The 18347-nt window shown below is 46.6% G+C and overlaps 1 protein-coding gene across 1 annotated transcript in view; it reads right to left on the reverse strand.

Annotated features, from left to right (window-relative positions):
- Positions 1-18347, reverse strand: part of PLXNA2 (plexin A2) — a 221652-nt gene that overhangs the window by 107824 nt on the left and 95481 nt on the right. The window contains exon 4 of the mRNA XM_023198398.2: positions 12439-12573. Coding sequence (XP_023054166.1) covers positions 12439-12573 — 135 coding nt within the window. The remainder of the gene's footprint in view (positions 1-12438; positions 12574-18347) is intronic.

The following is an 18347-nucleotide window of genomic DNA, read 5'->3' on the forward strand; positions in this document are numbered from 1 at the left end:
AGTAGGTCCTCAAAGGCTGTTTGATGAGCTATTTAATGGCTAAGTGGCTAGAACATTTTTTTAATCTCAGTTCATTTTTCCCCCTCCTGTTTTCCTTCTACTTGGCTCGCATCTCTTCCCACCTCTTTCTTGTAATTAAATATTAGTTGAGGGACAGAGGCTGAACCCAGACTGTTTGCTAAGCCACCAACAGCTGATTACATAGTCAGTCTTCTCTCCACCTGGTGGGAGTTTCAAACTCCAACCTGTTTGCAAACTGGGGACCAATAATAACTGGGGGGAACAAGGTGAGGTGAGGGAGGTAACTTAAGGCACAGTGGCAAAGGCTTGGGGAACTTAACCACAAGGCATGCACTCTATGAAGTGGAGATTGCTGCTGAAATGCTGAGTCCTTGAGCTGGCCTGCTACAGAAAGATCAAAGAGCCAGCTGGAAATGCGGCCAAGCTGGGCTCTAAAAACAGCAAAAAACTGGGAGGAGAAGGGCTCGAACACACATTTCCCCCAGTGGGTACATGCAATGGTATATGAAAGAGCCTAACACTATCATAGTATAGACACTAACACTAACATAGTGTAGACACTATCACCCCCAGAACACACAGGAATGTTTGCCCTCATCTCACTCACCAACCCCACCAACTTCTGTTCTCACAAGCACATGCCTACTCGAACCCAGGTCAGCCTTCAAGCGCTGTGCACGCAGCCTCCATTCCATACACATTCATGGCCAGAAAGAATGCACCCAATGTCATGGCCGCAAGGGGCATTCAAACACATTTTATCAATGGGGAAAAGGAGGCTCCAGTTGGCCTGGACTCAGATGCACGGTGAGTGACTCTTGATGACTGGCACAGGCAGACTCTTACCTACCACTCCCCGGCCACTGTCCCGTCACCCCTCTGCCATCCTGCCACCTCCCTCCCACAATAAACTCCCTGGCAGTTCAAAGTTGGATTCCAAATTTTGTCCCTAGGATCAACCCCATTGAGAAACCTTATCTGACAGGCAGCATGTGCGAGTGGCTGGCCAGAACTCACAGGTGGTGACAAAAAGCCCCCACATATTCCTGTAAATGAGTACAGCTGGTCACTTCTGGCTGAGGAGTTCAGAGGCCTTCCCTAAAGAAATCAACGGTGGTTATAGCTTCCCACCTCATGGGAATGCTGTGTTCACAAAGATCTCCCTGGATAAAAGGCCTGAGAGGGGCTGCCAGGCCTGAACCATTTGTGTGAGAAACCTGCTGGGGTGGAGACCAACACCTTTCCCCTCCCTCAGGGGCACCCAGGGCCCTGGCCCACATATACAGGTGGGCCTTGTCAAGTCCCGGCCACGCACCCCAGGACTTCCAATTGCTCTTATCTCTAGGGGTTCACTGACTTCCCCTTTGCCTCCGCCCCTCTCTCTGATGCGTGGTGCCTCTCTTGACACCTCTGAACCTGTATCTTCACACTACAGAAACTGTCCTAGTCATCAGTGGAAGGAAATAACTTTTCATGACGGCTCCTCTGATGTTGCCATCTTTTGTGTTGATCAAAACAACAAAACGAATCAGACTCTCGGCATCTGATTGAAGCCTAATTGGAAATCCAAAGTGGCACTAAACGTTATGGTCTAAATAAAACACATTCAATTACTGAAACTCAATGCAGGGAGCACAAGGGAGCGCTCCTGGAGGGAACTGAAAAGCAGGCTGCAGAGCTCTGGGGTGTCATTCCCGCCCCACCGCCTGTGTCTGGCTGGATAAGACTTAAGATGGCGAATAGAGGATGCTTTCTTGAGCCTGAGAACCTCTTACTTAGGGCCGGTGGATGAGCTGATATGAGTTTGCATGGTTCACACTAGAAATAGCACCAGAGAAGCTGAATCAGGGCTTCAATGCCTCCCATGTGTTCTGCAGCTGCCCTCCTTGCAAAGGTTTTTCCTTTGCCAGACTGACAAGCTTTGGATGGGGGTAGAAAAATATGCAGGGGAGTCATGATGTCTCCCTCTGGGGTCTCTGCATGGGCTCTCCTGGTGCTGGGGGAGGGCGAGCAGTGCAGGAGCTTTGCAGCCACACAGACAGGCTCTTCACTCCTGGCTCTGCCTCCTAAAAGTCACAGAAACACCCAGTTCAGATCCCTCAACATTGCTGCACCTGGCCTTCCTCATTTGCTAAATGGGGGAGATAATACCTGTCTTCCCAGGTTGTTGTGAGGAGCGGAGATCATGCTTGTGAGGCGCTTGGCCGGCTGTACAGGATAAACTCCACAGTAACTTCCTGGGGAGTGGCGCTTTTTCTCCCTGCACTCTGACCACCTGCAGAGGCATTTCCTCTGACTGTCCATGTAGGGTCTGGGGCAGTGCTTGCTTTCCTTTATTGGTTTTTTAAACAAAGCAGTGCATTACTCCAATCTCCGTGAAGGTGTCAAGTGAGGAGTTACTGAGTCTGTGCTGGTCTCCTGGAGCCCAGAAAGCCGCCTCTGAACCCTTTTCCTAACTGGGAGCCGGGTATGGGGAGAACAGGAGGGGAGGAGCCTTCTGCAGCCACAGGGCAGCCAGGGGGCACTGTCTCAGGAAGCTGAAGAGGTGTGGATTTGGCTTCAGAAGTGTGGGGTGGAGTCCCAGCCCTGCTGTTGGACAGCTTGGTGGCCCTGGGCAAATTACTTAGTCAACTTGAATTTCAGTTTTGTTATCTGTTAAAAAAGGCAAGGACAATAATACTTATCTCATGGGACTGGTATATTAGCTGAGATCATGTTTGTAAACTAAAATAAGAAAAACACAGCAAAAGTATTAGTTAGATTTCAACACAGCTTAAATAAGGTAGGGCTGAGAGGCAAGTCAGGGTGGTTAAGCTTTTTTTTAGGTGTGGCTGTTTGCAAAGCATGATCTGCAGGGCTTGGCCTGATGACGATGTATGGGGGCACAACCGTAAAAATATAATTACTACTACTACCATTTACTAAGCAGGTAGTATGTTCCTGGTACTTTTCAGAGTGCTTTTTATGCATTAATTAATTAAATTTAATTTTCAAACAGATGCCATAATTATGCCCATTTTACAGGTGAGGTAACTGAAGCACAGAAAGGTGAAGCAACTTGCCCAAGATCACACGGCAGTAAGCGGTAGAGCCAGGACTTGAACCCAGGCTGGCTGCTTCCCATGGCTGTCAGGAAACTACTGATAGTCAATCATTGTCTGCTTCTCCACGTGCAGCTTGGTACACCCTTTCTTCTCTGGAGTTACTGCCCCCTCAGACCTCTCATCTCCTCTTTTGTAAAATAAAGGGCTGCTCTTCACTAGAGAATCTCTGGATAAACCAGCTGTGGATTCTTATGTTAGGCAGAGGGTGAGTCCCCTGAGTGACCCAATGGAGGGAACCAGGACAGGTCCCTTCCTGGTGGTATGCATTTACATAAACACATTCTACAGCATTGCTCTGATGTACAAATAAATAACCATATTTTGTGATTTATCTATACATCATTGCGCCCCTCCAGCATTTGACCACCTTGAGGGCAGGGATTCTATTTTATTTTTTGCTATACAAAAACATACATGATAGTGCTACTGTTGCACTGAAAACAGCAGAAAGAAATCAAGACGGTACTTATCTTTCTGGCAGCCCTATTTAGAAGGAGACTTTTGCTAGAATATTACTTAGAAAGACAGCCCTATCTATATCTACATATGCAAATGACTTGTCAGTGGACAGCTCTATGCATTATACATGGTCAACACTTAATGGTCTATTGAATGAATGAGTCTGCATATGCAAACAATATGCAAATCTTTCCCTATTTTAATTTGACCCTTCGGAACATCTTCAGGAACTCTCTTGGGCCTAGGTCGTTTTAATTTTGCTAATTAAAAGTTTTAAACACAGTCAGTGTTCGCTCTTGCCTGTGCTGAGTGAAACTGTTGTCAAGTTGGGAAAGGATGCTGGGCTAGACCAGGTTACTCAGGATTTACCCTGATTCTTCTGGTAATTCAGATGATGACCTAGGCAAATGACTGTCCCCTTTGGAGGCATCAGTTTTCCCATATTTAACAGAATAGGGGAGGTTAAGTTTCCTTCTGGTGAGACATTGTAACTTCCCATCTCCCGGTCATAGGAACATCACTCTGGGCAGTCAGTGTCAGCCTTCAGCAGCACCTATCTAGAAAGAAAAATCAAATCCCTCGTCAAGGACTAGAGAAAGAGTCTCCAAGCCCCTGCCCATTTAGAGAAATGAGGTTTTTGGCACCACTTCTCCCAGCCTGGGCATTGTATTCAATCATTTCTTTCCAAACCAAAGGATTTCAAAATAAGAGGCTGGAGTTTTCTCTCTTAAATACAGCAAGCCAAGTGTCTGATTAATAGGGTGGGTTTGCATTGCCTTTCCCTCATGTGAAAATATTTATTTAAAAAAAATGCTCCGATGAGAATATTAATAGCCAGAGAATCAGCTCCCTGTCAGCTTCTTTGTTCCTTGATATTTGAAATGGGGGAAAGAAAGAGGAAAAAATCAAAACCCCGGTTTGAGGTGGTCATTGTTGCCTGCACCGGCAGCCCCGGGGGAGGCAGGATTCCATCCTTTTCTTTGGGAAAGGCACTGATGTGAGCGCTCAGCTCCTGGGCCACACTGGGGTCCTGCATCCTTAACCAGAAACACATGTGCATCAAAGGCTTGGATTGAAAGTGACATATTTTAAAACAAAAGTGCAGCAGCAATTCGCTTATCCTCACTTTCCTAATCCGCAAACTCTGTAATTCTCCCCAAAGTCCCTCAGGCTCAACTCTCCTCCCTGCCCCCTACTTTCCCTCTTCCCCAGAGGCTCAGCCAAGGCCTCCCAGCCCAGGCAGAAGGGAGGTCTCCTGTTACTGAGACTTTGCCCGCCTTGTAAAAATATACCTTGGCATGCTCTGCCTGCGCCCTGGGAAGCCTTATCGCCTGGACTAAACAAATGTGCACAATCAAAATAATAGTCTGAGATGTCAAAATAAATGAGCAGGGGACATCTGGAAGCATGGCTCCCCATGTGTTTTCTTTCCCTTCTCCAAGGTCTTTAGGTGCCTTAGGGACTTGACAGTTCAGTAGCTTTGGCTACAGGTAGAAGACTTACTGCCCCATGGATCACAATAGCACCTCTGAAAAGGATTCTTACTTTTGGCTCTAGATCCAGGTTAGTAGTTGACAGGGCCTCCTCCAAACTGAGGAAATCACAATTAGTTTTCTGGTGCAGCTGCTGGACATTGGTGGATGGCAAGCTAAGGGTCTGGCCTGTCCTTCCATCTCTACCCAGACACTGCGTAGGGTCTTCAAACAATGCAGAGAATTTCTTGGGGGGTGGTGGGGTGTCTCTCCTGCATTTAAGACCTTCAGGAAAGGGTGGCTTTACAATCTTTCCAAATAATTTTTGTTTCTAAAAACTCCAGGCTGACAGTCTCCTTGCCTCAACTCTCTTAAATTACGTTAAACAGATGTGGTTAAAAAGCCAGTTTCCTGTAATCCATGGGGATGAGGTCCCATTCCCCTGCATACTGAAGGTAAGTCACTGAGAGGCCTGCTCTTGTGCAAGATGAGACAATATTGCCACAGGAAGACTGCCTGGAGAGCTATTTATAAGCAGCATACCCTTGATGGGGCAATTTCCAGGCAGTGTGATCCTGCTACTGATGGATTCCTGCAAACCCTTCCTGAAAGCATTTTCAGGGCCCATAGGCATTTGATAGACCTCACTTAGGACTTACACAACCTTCAGCAAATCAACAACAAGCTTTAAAGCTGTCTGTGCTTCCCCATATGTCTGAAGAAATCAATCCAGCTCTGATGACTCTAGCTGGGCGTTGGGTGTTGCACAATGCTGATGGGACAGCTAAACAGGGTGCTCTCTGGGCCTCATCTTTCTCCTCTGGGGTCAGAATGGGTGCTCTCTACAGTCCTTACCAGCTCTGATGCTCTGTGATTCCATGACCTTGGTAGCCAGGGAATCATGTTCTTAATGTGTGCTCATGGGCCACACGCATCAGAATCACATGGGTGGTGGGCAGCAGAGGGAAGAGGCAGGTAGACTGATTGTGTGACTGTCAAAGCCAAGTCACAAAAAGGCAATGCAATTTCTACCTTCTTGTAGGGAGTACTCACTCTTGGAGTCCTGAGCTGCCATGAGCAAGAATTCTGACTGTCTTGTTGGCCACCTGCTGTCAGGAAGCCCAACACACATGGCTGGGGCTTGTCTAAGGCACTGAGGTCAACAGTCCCAGCTGATCCCAGCTTCTACTTCCCAGACATGTAGGAGGAGAAGCTTCCAGATGATTCTAGCCCCTTGTCCTTCTAGTCAGCTCCAGCCGTTCGTGTCATCCCAGCAGAGGCTGCAGATATTATAGAATACAGATGAGCCATCTTCGGTGCACCCTATCTGAATTCCTGACTTACATAGTCTTTGAGCATAATGACACGTTTTTTACAAATATCCCCAAATGTGGGGGTGGTTTGTTACAAAGCAATAAATAACCAGAAGAGTGTGCCAACTACTAGCACATCTAGGACATTCGGAATTGGGGTCTGAATGTTCACTACCTGGAGAGTGACAGACCCATCTTTCACAATGAGCATGAGACTTTGTTACTTACTTGGAGAAACCAGAAATGAAAGGCCCCATAGGTATTCCCTTTCTGGCCCGTTGTCCACGCATGCAGCCCCAGGATCACAGGGTCCCCCTCCCTTCTCTCCACAGATGCCTGCTATCCTGGCCTTTGGGCCTCACACATCGGCCTGGGGCTGCCTGCCTGTGTATTGAGGGGAGCAGGACTGTTTAGTCTGCCCTGCACATTCCTGGATTTTTAAAATAAATACCAGATTATGAGAGACTTAGCCCAGTGCTGTCATTTGGCCGGGCCAGAGGTTTCTGAGGCAGTGCTTGGGAGGAAGCAGGAGGAATGGCAGTTGGAGGCCACTGCCTGAAACTGGGAATTCTGTGCCAGCCATAATTTGTGGTGGAGATGTTTCTAGACCTTTCTGAAACTCCAAAGAAGTTCTAAGAATAACACTAGTAATAGTAATTACCACCACTTATTGAAAACACTATGTGTCAGACATGACACTAGGTGATTTATATACATTCTCTCAATCCTCACAACAATTGCATTAGGCCCATTACACAGATGAAAAAATTGAGGTTTAGAGAAGTTGAATAACGTTATCAAAACAATGTACTTAGTAAGTGTCTGTGGAATGGAGGTTAGCCTGACTCCCATGGCCTGGCTCTTAACATCTATGCTATTTTGCCTCTCCAGGCCTTGAAATAAGAGAACAGAATCCCATGCCCCACCACCCACTCCAAACACACACACACACCCATCACCATCCTTTCTGCTGTTCCCGAGGCCCTTTCCAGTCTGTACGGAGCCATTCTCCACTGTGACTCCCTTTTTCCATTTCACCCTTCGCTGGATCATTTTATGCCTCTATTCCCTCTGTTAATTCAAACTAATTAAAGTATAAAATAGAATAATTGCTTCCATCCCTATACTCTTTTCCCATCCACCCTGTGTATAGAGTTATACTCCTTTTCTGGGAGTGGCCAGCCTGACAAGTTGGGTGAAAACTGGGGCTATCAAGTTTCTTTTCATCTTGTTGCTTGGTTTTTCACTTGGCTCATAGCCTGATTTTCCCTGGACTCGCTGTCTGACTTCCATTAGACACTGAGGATATGGGAGCAACCTGTATGCATGCCCATAATGTCTGCTGATTCGCTGTCAGTGAAGCTGGGGCAGACTTTCTAGGAAAGAGCCAGGCATCCTCTCAGTGGAGCACCTGGCCAATTAACAGGATTGGGGAATCAGTTCCCAAATTTTCCCCTGGGACTGGCCAGTCTTAGATCTATTAACAGTACATTAACATTGACTTGTTAGGCAGTGACACTAACGACCCAACACTTACTAGTCCTATTTCTTAATTACATTTAATTAATTAATTGAGAATGAGAGAGAACCCATGAGTGCTATATTGGATTGTTCTAGCTCTGTGGGGAGATGAAAACCTCTCTAGGCAGAATGTAAGACCAGAAACTTGGTATGACTCTCACCATGTGTTCCACTGTCACGGCCCCAAGAATATGACATGTGTCATGTTTGGAGGAGGGGTGGGGGAACAGAGTGGCAAGGGTTGGGGGCAGAGTGTAAGACAGGTTGCCCAGAGATTTGTTTTAAAGTGAAATGATGAAAAACCCATTCCCATGATGTCTTAAAAGGTCTTAGGACTTTTAGAGAACTCGAAAGTCTTAAATTGCTGCCTACAAGTAGGAATATAGACAGTCCTAGTTTACAATGATTCAACTTATGATTTTTTGACTTTACAGTGGTGTGAAAGCAATGCACATTTAATAGAAATTGTACTTCAAGTACCCATGCAACCACTCTCTCCTTCACCTTCAGTACAATCTTCAATGCATTACATGAGATTTTCAACACTTAATTATAAAGTTGGCTTTGTGTTAGATGATTTTGCCCAACTGTAAGTGAAGGTAAGTGTTCTGAGCATGTTTAAGGTAGGTGAGGCTAAGCTATGATGCTTGGTAGGTCAGGTGTATTAAACATGTATTTGACTTACAATATTTTCAACCTACAGTGGCTTGACTGGGAGGTAACCCCATTGTAAGTTGAAGAGCATCTGCGCATATCCATAACCAAACGAGCATTCCAGCTTTCTCCACAGTGTTCACCCTTCAGGAAAGATGCTCATATGAGCACACGTGGCCTCATAAATCTCTCCTTAAGAACACTGTACTGGGCGTGGTGGCGCACGCTTGTAATCCCAGGACTTTGGGAGGCCGAGGTGGACCTTTCGCTTGAGCCCAGGAGTTCAAGACCAGCCTGGGCAACATGGTGAAACCCCATCTCTATTTCTACAAAAATTTTTAAATTGGCTGGGCACGGTGGTTCATGCCTGTAATCCCAGCACTTTGGGAGGCCGAGGTGAGTGGATCACTTGAGGTCAGGAGTCTGAGAGCAGCCTGGCCAACATGGCAAAACTTCATCTCTACTAAAAATACAAAAATTAGCCGGGTGTGGTGGCACGCACCTGTAATCCCAGCTACTTAGGAGGCTGAGGCAGGAGAATCACTTTAACCCGGGAAGCGGAGGTTGCAGTGAGCTGAGGTCACGCCACTGCACTGCATCCTGGGTGACGGAGCGATAGTGAGACTCTGTCTCAAAAACAAAACAAAATAAAAAAATTTTAAAATTAAAATTGAAAAAGAGAACACTGTGCTTTTGGTTTAGTCTCAAGCCCATCTCTTGTGCTTTTGGTATCATCTTCTGGAGAGAGACAGAGCAGAGTCCCAGTCCTAGGCCCTTAAACAAATTTCTGTAAGATCTGAAAGAGACTTTAGAGTTAGATTTATAATCTCCATCTTTAAAGATGAGGAAACTGAGACCCTGAGAATTTGAGGGCCCAGGTCACCCTTGAAGTCAGAGGTGGGGCCAGGCCTAGAACACAGATCTCCTGGCTCAGGCTGAGGATGACTGGCTGTGTCATGTCCCCCTGTCCCCTCCTCATCACACACCATCTCCATACTCCTGAGAAATGGGATCATGAGGCATGAGAGTTAGAAGGGGCCATATAGAATGTGGCATGTGAGGCAATATAAAAAGAAATTCCCCATTTGTTATCTCAGTTGAGCCTCACACTGACCTTGTGTGAGAACACTGAGGTTAAGTGACTTGTGTAAGGCCACTCAGATAGAGAATGGTGAAATGAAGTCCAAATCAGACCCGTGGACTTCAGAGACAAGCCTGTTATCTGATGCAATTCCTCTCAGCTATAAAAGAGGAGCTGAAGCTGTCAGAGGATTCTACTATCAGTGATAGCACAAGCTGGACTAGAACCCAGGACATCTGGCTTCATTTTTACAGATTATTCTCCTGCCACACATTCAACTGCTTCCTTGAAGACATCTGAGCTGTCTGTGAGTACTTAACTCACAGCCAGCCTCAGACAGATGGGCCTCCTGAGCTGTTCTTGGCTTTCATCTTTGGACTCAGCCCCTGGTGAAGTCACCTGGCTACCTATTTCTACATAATTCACAGCTCTCCAGGTGACAGGTCTCAGAGCTCCACCACAAATCCTCCTTAGACTTTGCCTCCTAATCACAGCTCCACCTGCTACAGGGAGCTCCCCCTACTAATATCTCACTTGACCAGAGGCAGTCCATGGCATGAAACCTAAGTTCTTCCTATCTCTGCTCATTGTGGCTGGCTACTGCTAAATCCCTCTGTTTGGTGCAGATTGTAACAAGAACTGGGTACCTGAAGCAGAAGGTGGGACAGAGGAGGGATATTTACAGATAAGCTATGTGGACACTTGGTGTGGCCAGGCTGATGCTCTCAGAGATGGCATCAGATATGGATCTAGGAGGTGACTATACTCTCTGAAACCCACTCATCCGCCTCCAACCTTGACCCAGCCCCTCTTCTTTGGTTACATTTCGGATGGATTTTCAGAAAGTGTCTCATTGGATAAAAAGATATGCAGCTAAAATGTATGCCTTGGTACCTTCTCGGTCCCACTAAGGTCTCATTGGTCACTTCTTCTTTCCCACTTTGCTGGGCTCAGAGAATCTAAGAAAGCTCTTACCCACAGCTACCTGCCTGGTCCTCTGCTACACACAGTGCCTCTTAAAAATATTGCATAAAATGTGCATCTATTCAATCTCTGCCCATCATTTTATCTACCTATATAGGTCATCATCTACCCATCGGTCCTTTTATCTGTATCTATTTCTGCATAAGTCCTGGAATGGTGCTCACCAAATGTTAACATGGTGTTATATTTTGGGTAGTGAGACTTAGTGACCTTCTGCTGTCTTCTTTTCTGTATGCATTGCTTGAATTTGTATCACAAGCATCCACCATTTTTACTAAACAAATAATATTTTCCCTTAAAGAAGAACAGGATAAAAGAGCATGTATAGAATTCAATCTTATGTTATTGGGCTATTTGAGAACCTGTCTCTCTCTTGTTAGGTGCAATCAACTAAAGGTAGTGACTAAGTCTCATTCATTTTGATGATTCCCAGCACTTTGTTCCCAATAAATATGTGCCCAGGAATAGTTCTTTTTAGGCCCACTGACTGTTTCATTGGAGTGATAGGTCAGTGTTTATTTCCAAGACTGTCTTACCCACTCTAGGTTAGGCAAAGCTGTCTGCAGATCCACGAAATTCCCATCTGGACCTGTTTATACTTCAACTGCAGAGGCCACATGAAAGAAGGTGAAAAAGACAGGTGGATTCAAGAGGCTCTGGATGTAATTTGCATGCAATTATCATATGATTTACGTCATCTGTCCTCAAGAACTAATTTTCAAGTCAGAACTGCATCACTGCTTCCCTTAATGCTGTTGTGTGCACACTTGTCTCTTCCTTACTTCTTCCGCTCATCCCTCATCCCCTGATTCAGACTTCTTACATTCGAAAAGAAAGGAGGTAAGGAGAGCTCTGGAAAGGGTAAGTTTGATCAACTTGCAGAATTGGAACTCGTGCAGATTTCTCTGAGAATGACATGACCTGGGAAGCAACTGGTGAAAGCTCTCTGGGCTTTCAGCTCTACCAAAGTCAGTGTTCTCAGCTGCTGGGACAGACTGGCAATCCTTTTCCTCATTTCTTTGACCTTTATTTCACTTACCCTGTTAAGAAAAATGACAAGACCCTTGCTGCTGCTGAACAACTATTAACCCACTGACCGAATGAATGGAATGTGCCAGGCTTGGCTAAGGTCCTTGCTTAGCTTTCTGGGACTCTATTGATCTCATGAATCCCCTGCCTTCCCTGCTTCTCTTTCCCTTCACCATGGCTCTCTCTGCATTTGCCTTTTCTCTACTCACACATATTCACAGGAGACACAGTCTCAATCCATCCCAGAGGGTGGAAGACTTGCTCAGTTGTTTCCCTACAGAGGGTGGAAGTCTATTTCTCAGGGCTCCCCACCTCCATAGGCCTGGTTTCAGCTTCCCAGAGCTGACCAGCTTATACTCTGCACCAGTCTAAGACTCACGCCAAGATTTTTATTTCCTTCTGGGGCCCTATCTTGGGTCTGCCTCTCCCAGGAGTGGGCCCAGCCTGGAGGCCTGGATTATTTACACCTCTTTGGCTCCCTTGAGCTGCAGACTCTGTGGGCCTGAGAGCAGTAAATCTACCTCCTAATCACACCAAGCTGCTCCACGCAGTCTGGCCTGTTCTTGCAGAGCTGTTCATCACTTGCTGAGACAGGGGCTGTGGCCTAGAGTGAAGCCTCCGGGAAGTGGCTGGCCCCCGGCTGCTTTTCTCTAGCTCCCTGCAAAAGCCTACAGGGACTCTGCCCCTGTGCTACAAGCCCAGAGGTCTCTCTTCTTGGACTGAACAGTTTCTGAACAAAGGTGACAGATTATCAGCAGTTTCTTGGAGTTTGGAAAGGAGAGATGGCTGCTAGCACTTACCTGTCTCTCAGACATGACGTACAGGTAGCGCTGATCAATGGAGAAGGCCATGTCCCGGAGGATGGGGCTTCCGTCCTTGAGCACAGAGACCATCTCGTACTGGACCCCACCATAGGGGGGACCATCGGCCCGAATCTGTATGAGAAACAAGGATGTCCTCAGCATCTGCCCTCAGTATCCCCCTGTGGGCTACCTGCCTCTTCCCAGAGCAGGTAGCTTACAGAAGACCATTGCTAACCCCCAATCACTACTCCATAGACTGAAGTGCCACTTCTTTTAAATAGCCCAATTTCCACCAAAAGGAATCCTTTCCCAGGCAGTCTCAGTGTTCTGGGCCTGGGATTTCTGACAGTGGATTTATTTGTGTGTGCATATACACCCTTGGGAATGATTTTGAATATCCCTACGCAGTTATTCTTGTGTGCATGTACATCTATTTATAGCACTGTGTATTGTATGTGTGTGTAAGTGAGTGTGTGCTGATGCACACTCCTTCATGGTGGCTGGGATGGGAAAGTCAACATCTGTTCACAGTATCTTAGCCTCAGACAAGTATGAAGGAATGGTGAACAATTTATATAAATCATCAAAAAGCTGCTCATTAAGAGATTAAAGATTTTTGGATCCCAGGAGGGTCTTTCAGCCCCCAAACATATGCCCTGACTGTCCACAAATCCACCCTGTGAGATGTGGGGAGCCAGGAATCCTGGCTTAGCTTCTCCGAGCCCATCCTAGCAAAATAAGTCAGAAAGGACTGAGATGTCATCTAGTCCAGTGCTTCTCAGCCCTCGCTGCACATTAGAATCATCTGGGGAACCTTAAAAAATATGAATGCCAGGGCTACATCCATTAATCACAATCTCTGTGGGTGGGGCCCAGGCATCTTCTTTGACTTAAAAGCTCCCCAGGTGAATTTAATGAGCAGCCAGGGTCGAGAAGCAGCGAGGTAGTCCTGCAATTCTCACACTGGTATGTCCTCGGAATCACCTGGAGGGTTTGGTAGAATGTACTGCAAGGCCCACCCCCAGGATTTCTGACTCAGTGGGCTGAGAATGTACATTTCTAATAAATTCCCCAGCTGATGCTGATGCTGTTATTACAAGGGTTTGAGAAGTACTATCTAGGCCCCTATATTGAATGCTGACCTCAAAGGAAAGAGGTCCCTAAGGTCATACAAAAAGTTGGTGGCAGGGACCCCTTGGTCTGAATGTGCCCCACCTCCAGTTTTTCTAGTTTTTTGCTTCCAGCATAGTAGCTGACTGCTGACCAATATTCATGACCCCAGCCTGTTTTCACTGTCCATCTCTAGCTCAAGCCCCACCTCCTCCATGAAGCCTTCCCCATCCTCTGAAATGGCTAATTAATTGCTCCCACTTTGATGCCTTTTTTTTTTTTTTTTTTTGCCAGACATTTTGTCCTAGGATTATAATCAATTGATTTGTTTATTGTATATGTACTAGCTAACATGTATTGACTACCTACTCGAATTGTTCTCTAATTGCTTCAGATGTGTGTAAGTGCTGTCAACATTTTGAAGGCAGGGATATCTTTTCTATTTATCTTATAACCCTCTGAGGACTAGCATGTGGCTGGGAACACAGCCGGCGATGGATAAAAGGGAACGCTTGTGAAATGCTTGTTGAAAGAACATGACCTGTGCACCAACTGATAGCATATCCTAGACTCCTTAGGGCTGAATCAAAGTGAGGTCAAAAGACATTTTTTCTGGAAGATTTTAAGATTAAGGCTTCTTCTCCCTTACACCCTTTGGATTATCTCTTGTGCCCTTCATCATCTTCTCCCTCTGCCTATTTCTCCCCACCACACTGAGAGCTCCTCAGGCCAAGGCACCATGACTTATTCATCCCAAGTGCCAAGTTCAATGCCTGATGCCACAACAAGTACACAAGTATGGATGGATGGATGTGTTTTCAGTTCTTACTGGCCAAGTGGGGAAGGCCAATAGCATTACTGATTGCAGAGCTAGGGGAGTGGGAGAAGAGCTTCCATTCCTATTTCTCTACTGTCCTAAGAATCTGCATACTTGAGGGGCCTGAGCCAGGGACTGGTCTGTACCTGTCGGGTTGGGATGGACTCGAGGTGCGTGGGAAACAGACCATGAGTCCATCATGGGGTGGGAAGCTCTGGCCCGGAAGTCCCGGGTGGTAGAAACAGCAGATTCTTGCATGAGGCCCTTGTTCCTATACCCCAGGGATGAAAATGGTAGGTCAGGGTCTAGAGGCAAGGACACTATGTTCTCCTCCTCGCCTGCTTTGTTGGGTGAATTGGAGGCTTCTGGGCCTGAACTTGAGGAGGTAACCTCAATAGAACCAAATAAACTCTTCTCAGCCATTCCCATCCCTCATCACTCCCCTTGTGGGACTTTCCCCTAAGCTCCACTCTTGCCCTCTTTCTACCTAGTGAATGGGCTTCCTGCTGTTCAAGGCTGTTGCCTTGTCATCTATCAGTAAAGCCCCTCCTTCCAGAAATGTTGTTAGAAGACCATTTGTTTCATTTTCATAGGGTCAAGGGGACTCTAAGAGTCAGCAGTGGTGTTACAGGGCTGAGGCCACCACCCTCGAACCTGGAGCAATTCTGATTAGGAGATTCAAGCAGAAGGAAGAACAAGGGTCTCTGTCTGGGAAAGCGCCCCACAATTAAAATGGTTCCCCTTGACATTCTCCCTTAGATAGACAGACCCACATTTCCGTAAGACTCTTACAGAAAATCATAGCTTTTAGTCACAAAAGTTCTTGGGCTGTTGCAGGAGGTAGAGGGCAGACACGATTGTCATGACTTCTGGTTGGCCTGGTCTCAGTTTTCTGCCTCCATAAAATGGGGGTTTCAGGCCCTGCTTCTTGCCTTAGTCTGAACTCTGCCCCTCCTCTAAAGAGAAAGTGTCTCAGTGCTTCCCCCACCCTCCCTGTGACAGCTACTCCTCTCCAGGGAGATTTCAGTCTCCTCAAGGTGCTGACTGTGTCCCAGCAGCTACAGGGCTGGGTCCCAGGAGCTGCAGAGCCAGGCCCCTCCCTCAAGCCTGGTCTGGGATCTCCTGCCCCAGAAGGCCAGTTAACACTCTGCTGGCTGGAATAGTCCGCTATTTTCATGCTAACGGCACTTCAGTATTCTTCATCTGCCTTTTCCTACATGTTTGTCTCTACCCTCTCCCAGAGCCTGAACACTTGTGTGGATTCAGCAAGGCCTGCACACCAAGTCAGAAGAGAGAATGAATGCCATGGTGATGGCCCTTCCTCTGTGGTCCCTGGGACCAGATGGTACCCGTGGCAAGATTAGAGCTGGAATTGAACCAAAAACAACTTATCATCACATACTCTGCTGCATTCGGTCATGACCAATCCCAACCATTAATGTTTTACTGAATCAGAGACCTAATCTGAAGGTTTTTATTTTTTTCCCTGTCTGCAACCCCAATCTTTTAATAAACCAGTTGAAGCCAGAATCAAACCTACATAAAGTCTCAAATGTCAGAGCTAAAACCAAACCAGAACAGAAAATGTTGTTGGTACTGAACCTGAACTAAGCTATCCTACTTCATTCAGTCTAAATCCCTGGAGAGAAAGGTGATATTGGCCAAGAAGTCTGACTTCCCTGACTCACCCCCGATCCATGCTATCTGCCCCAAGATTGAGTCAGCTTTCAAGACACTTACAGGGTGTCAGAGAAGATGGCAAGTAGGGGCCAGGAGGCCAGGTCAAGGAGAAAAAGGTGGGGCAGGGGCTGGCAGAGAGAAGGCAGCAGATCCCCTGGGCAGCAGAGATCTTTCCCCTCCCTTGATCCCCTTTGCTCCCTTAAGGCAACACACCAATGAGTGCAGGGTATAAGTCTGGGCCTCAGGCATCCTGGGTTTCCATTCTGACTCTATTCTTCCCTGGGGCTTGATTTTTGCCTAATGGAACACTGTTAGGTGAGTTACCTCTTTGAGCCTCAGTGTTCCTCTCTGAATAACTAGAAGAAGCAATCTGCTCGGTACCTATCACAGGAGAATCATAGACTTATAAATATTACTGGAGCTAATCTTGTCGAAACTCTTCCATTCAAAGCTTCCAATCCATGGTGGAACTGGGGTTCAAACCAGCCCCAGCTGGTGGAGTCCAGAGGAAAGCACATGGCTGATGGGGAGAACGCCTTGGAAGTGACTAGGAAGAAGGCTGCTAATGCAGTTCAAGTCTGTGATTCTTCGCATGTCTCTGTCTTGGACAGGAAATTTTGGGTTTCAAAGCTGTCCTCTGTCTTTGCCAGAAACAGGATGGCCAGTGGTGAGGGGAGTGTCAAGGAGTCCCAAAAGAAGAGTGGGATTTTAAAAGCCAACTAATTGAGTCTATTCTATGGTGTCCCACAAAGTGACAGCAATAAATTGAACCAGCCGTTATATGCAGTCCAACACCAAGCTGCACAGGTCCCAAAATCCAACCAGGCAGCAGAGGATACTGGAGATGGGGCAGAGGAGGGAGGTGACAGGGAGAGGTGAAATGAGGCACTGGAGTGTGTTTTTCTATTTGGGATCTACTTCTTTTTCTGGGAAGACTTGACCTCGGTGGAAATGCAGGCTATTTTGCTTGGACAAGGCTCAGCAGCCAGGTAGCACAAGGTACAGAAGAGAGTGACAGTCTTTACTGAGACCAGCAGAAGACAAAATGTGCCTAAACTACTTATTTATTTTGAGACAGGGTCTCACTCTGTGCCACCCAGGCTGAATGCAGTAGCGCAATAATGGCTCACTGAGGCCTTGAGCTCCTGAGATCAAGCGATCCTCCTACTCAGCCACCCAAGTAGCTGGGACTACAGGTGTGCACCACCACAACTGGCTACTTTTTAATTTCTTGAGGGGAGACAGGGTCTCGCTATGTTGCCCAGGCTGGTCTCAAACTCTTGAGCTCAAGTGATCCTCCCCCCTCAGCCCCGCAAAGTGCTAGGATTACAGGTGTGAGCCACTAAACTGACACAAGGACATTTAGTCTAGCTCTAGTAAGAACTGGAGACTTTACTATAGAATGGGTGACTATAGGAGACTATAATCTCTTCAGGAGGGTTTTAAACCCAGGATAACCCCTTTTGCTTCATGGTTAAATTTGGCCCGGCCTGAAGGCAGTAGGATAGACTTGGATTTTGAAAGGTTCTTTTCACCTAAAGAATTTAATAATAGCTACCACAGTGCTACAAAAATGATCTCATTGAACATTTCCAAGCATTCCTGAGGTAAATACTATTTTTAATCCCATTTTATAGATAAAAACTCAGAGGCACAGGAGCGTTAGGCGACCCTCCCGAGATCACACAGCTGGAGAGTGGCGTAACTGAGATTCACAGCTGGAGCCTGAATTCTCTGAAGAGGGGCTAATACGGGGCAAACATAGCTGCCCTTGCCGCTGAACAGAGTAGATGGGTCATCTAAAAGTCCACATTTCCCCCTCATCCGCTCTTCCCCCTTTAGGATCCCAAGTTCAAAGTGGGACATTCTCCTATTTCTTGAGTACAACAGTAAACTCAGAACTTAATTTTGGGGGGCCTTACCTGGGGGGTAAAACTCAGTTTATCAGGGCTGCCTTTGGGGCAGGAGTGTGTGAGGGAAAATCCAGCAGAGATTTAGTGTCCAGTCCTCCAGTTGAAATGAGAATGAAATAGTAACCCTATTAGTACCTTTCCTTTAAATTACAGCTATGTCTGGACAGAAATTAATGTCAGCCTCTTTTCTTGAATATCCAATTCCAATCAGCATATCCAATTAACTCGCTTACCTGCAGCCCCCCCTAAACTCCTTTTCTTGTGCTTCGATTTCTTCTCTAGTTAGCCCTAATTTATGGAGCCCTTACTTGCAATTTGGCACTCTAATATCAAGTTAGTAGTAGTAGTAGTAGTAGTAGTAGTAGTAGTAGTAGTAGTAGTAGTAG

The sequence above is a fragment of the Piliocolobus tephrosceles genome, chromosome 1 (genome assembly GCF_002776525.5).
Source record: "Piliocolobus tephrosceles isolate RC106 chromosome 1, ASM277652v3, whole genome shotgun sequence".
Classification (NCBI taxonomy): Eukaryota; Metazoa; Chordata; class Mammalia; order Primates; family Cercopithecidae; genus Piliocolobus; species Piliocolobus tephrosceles.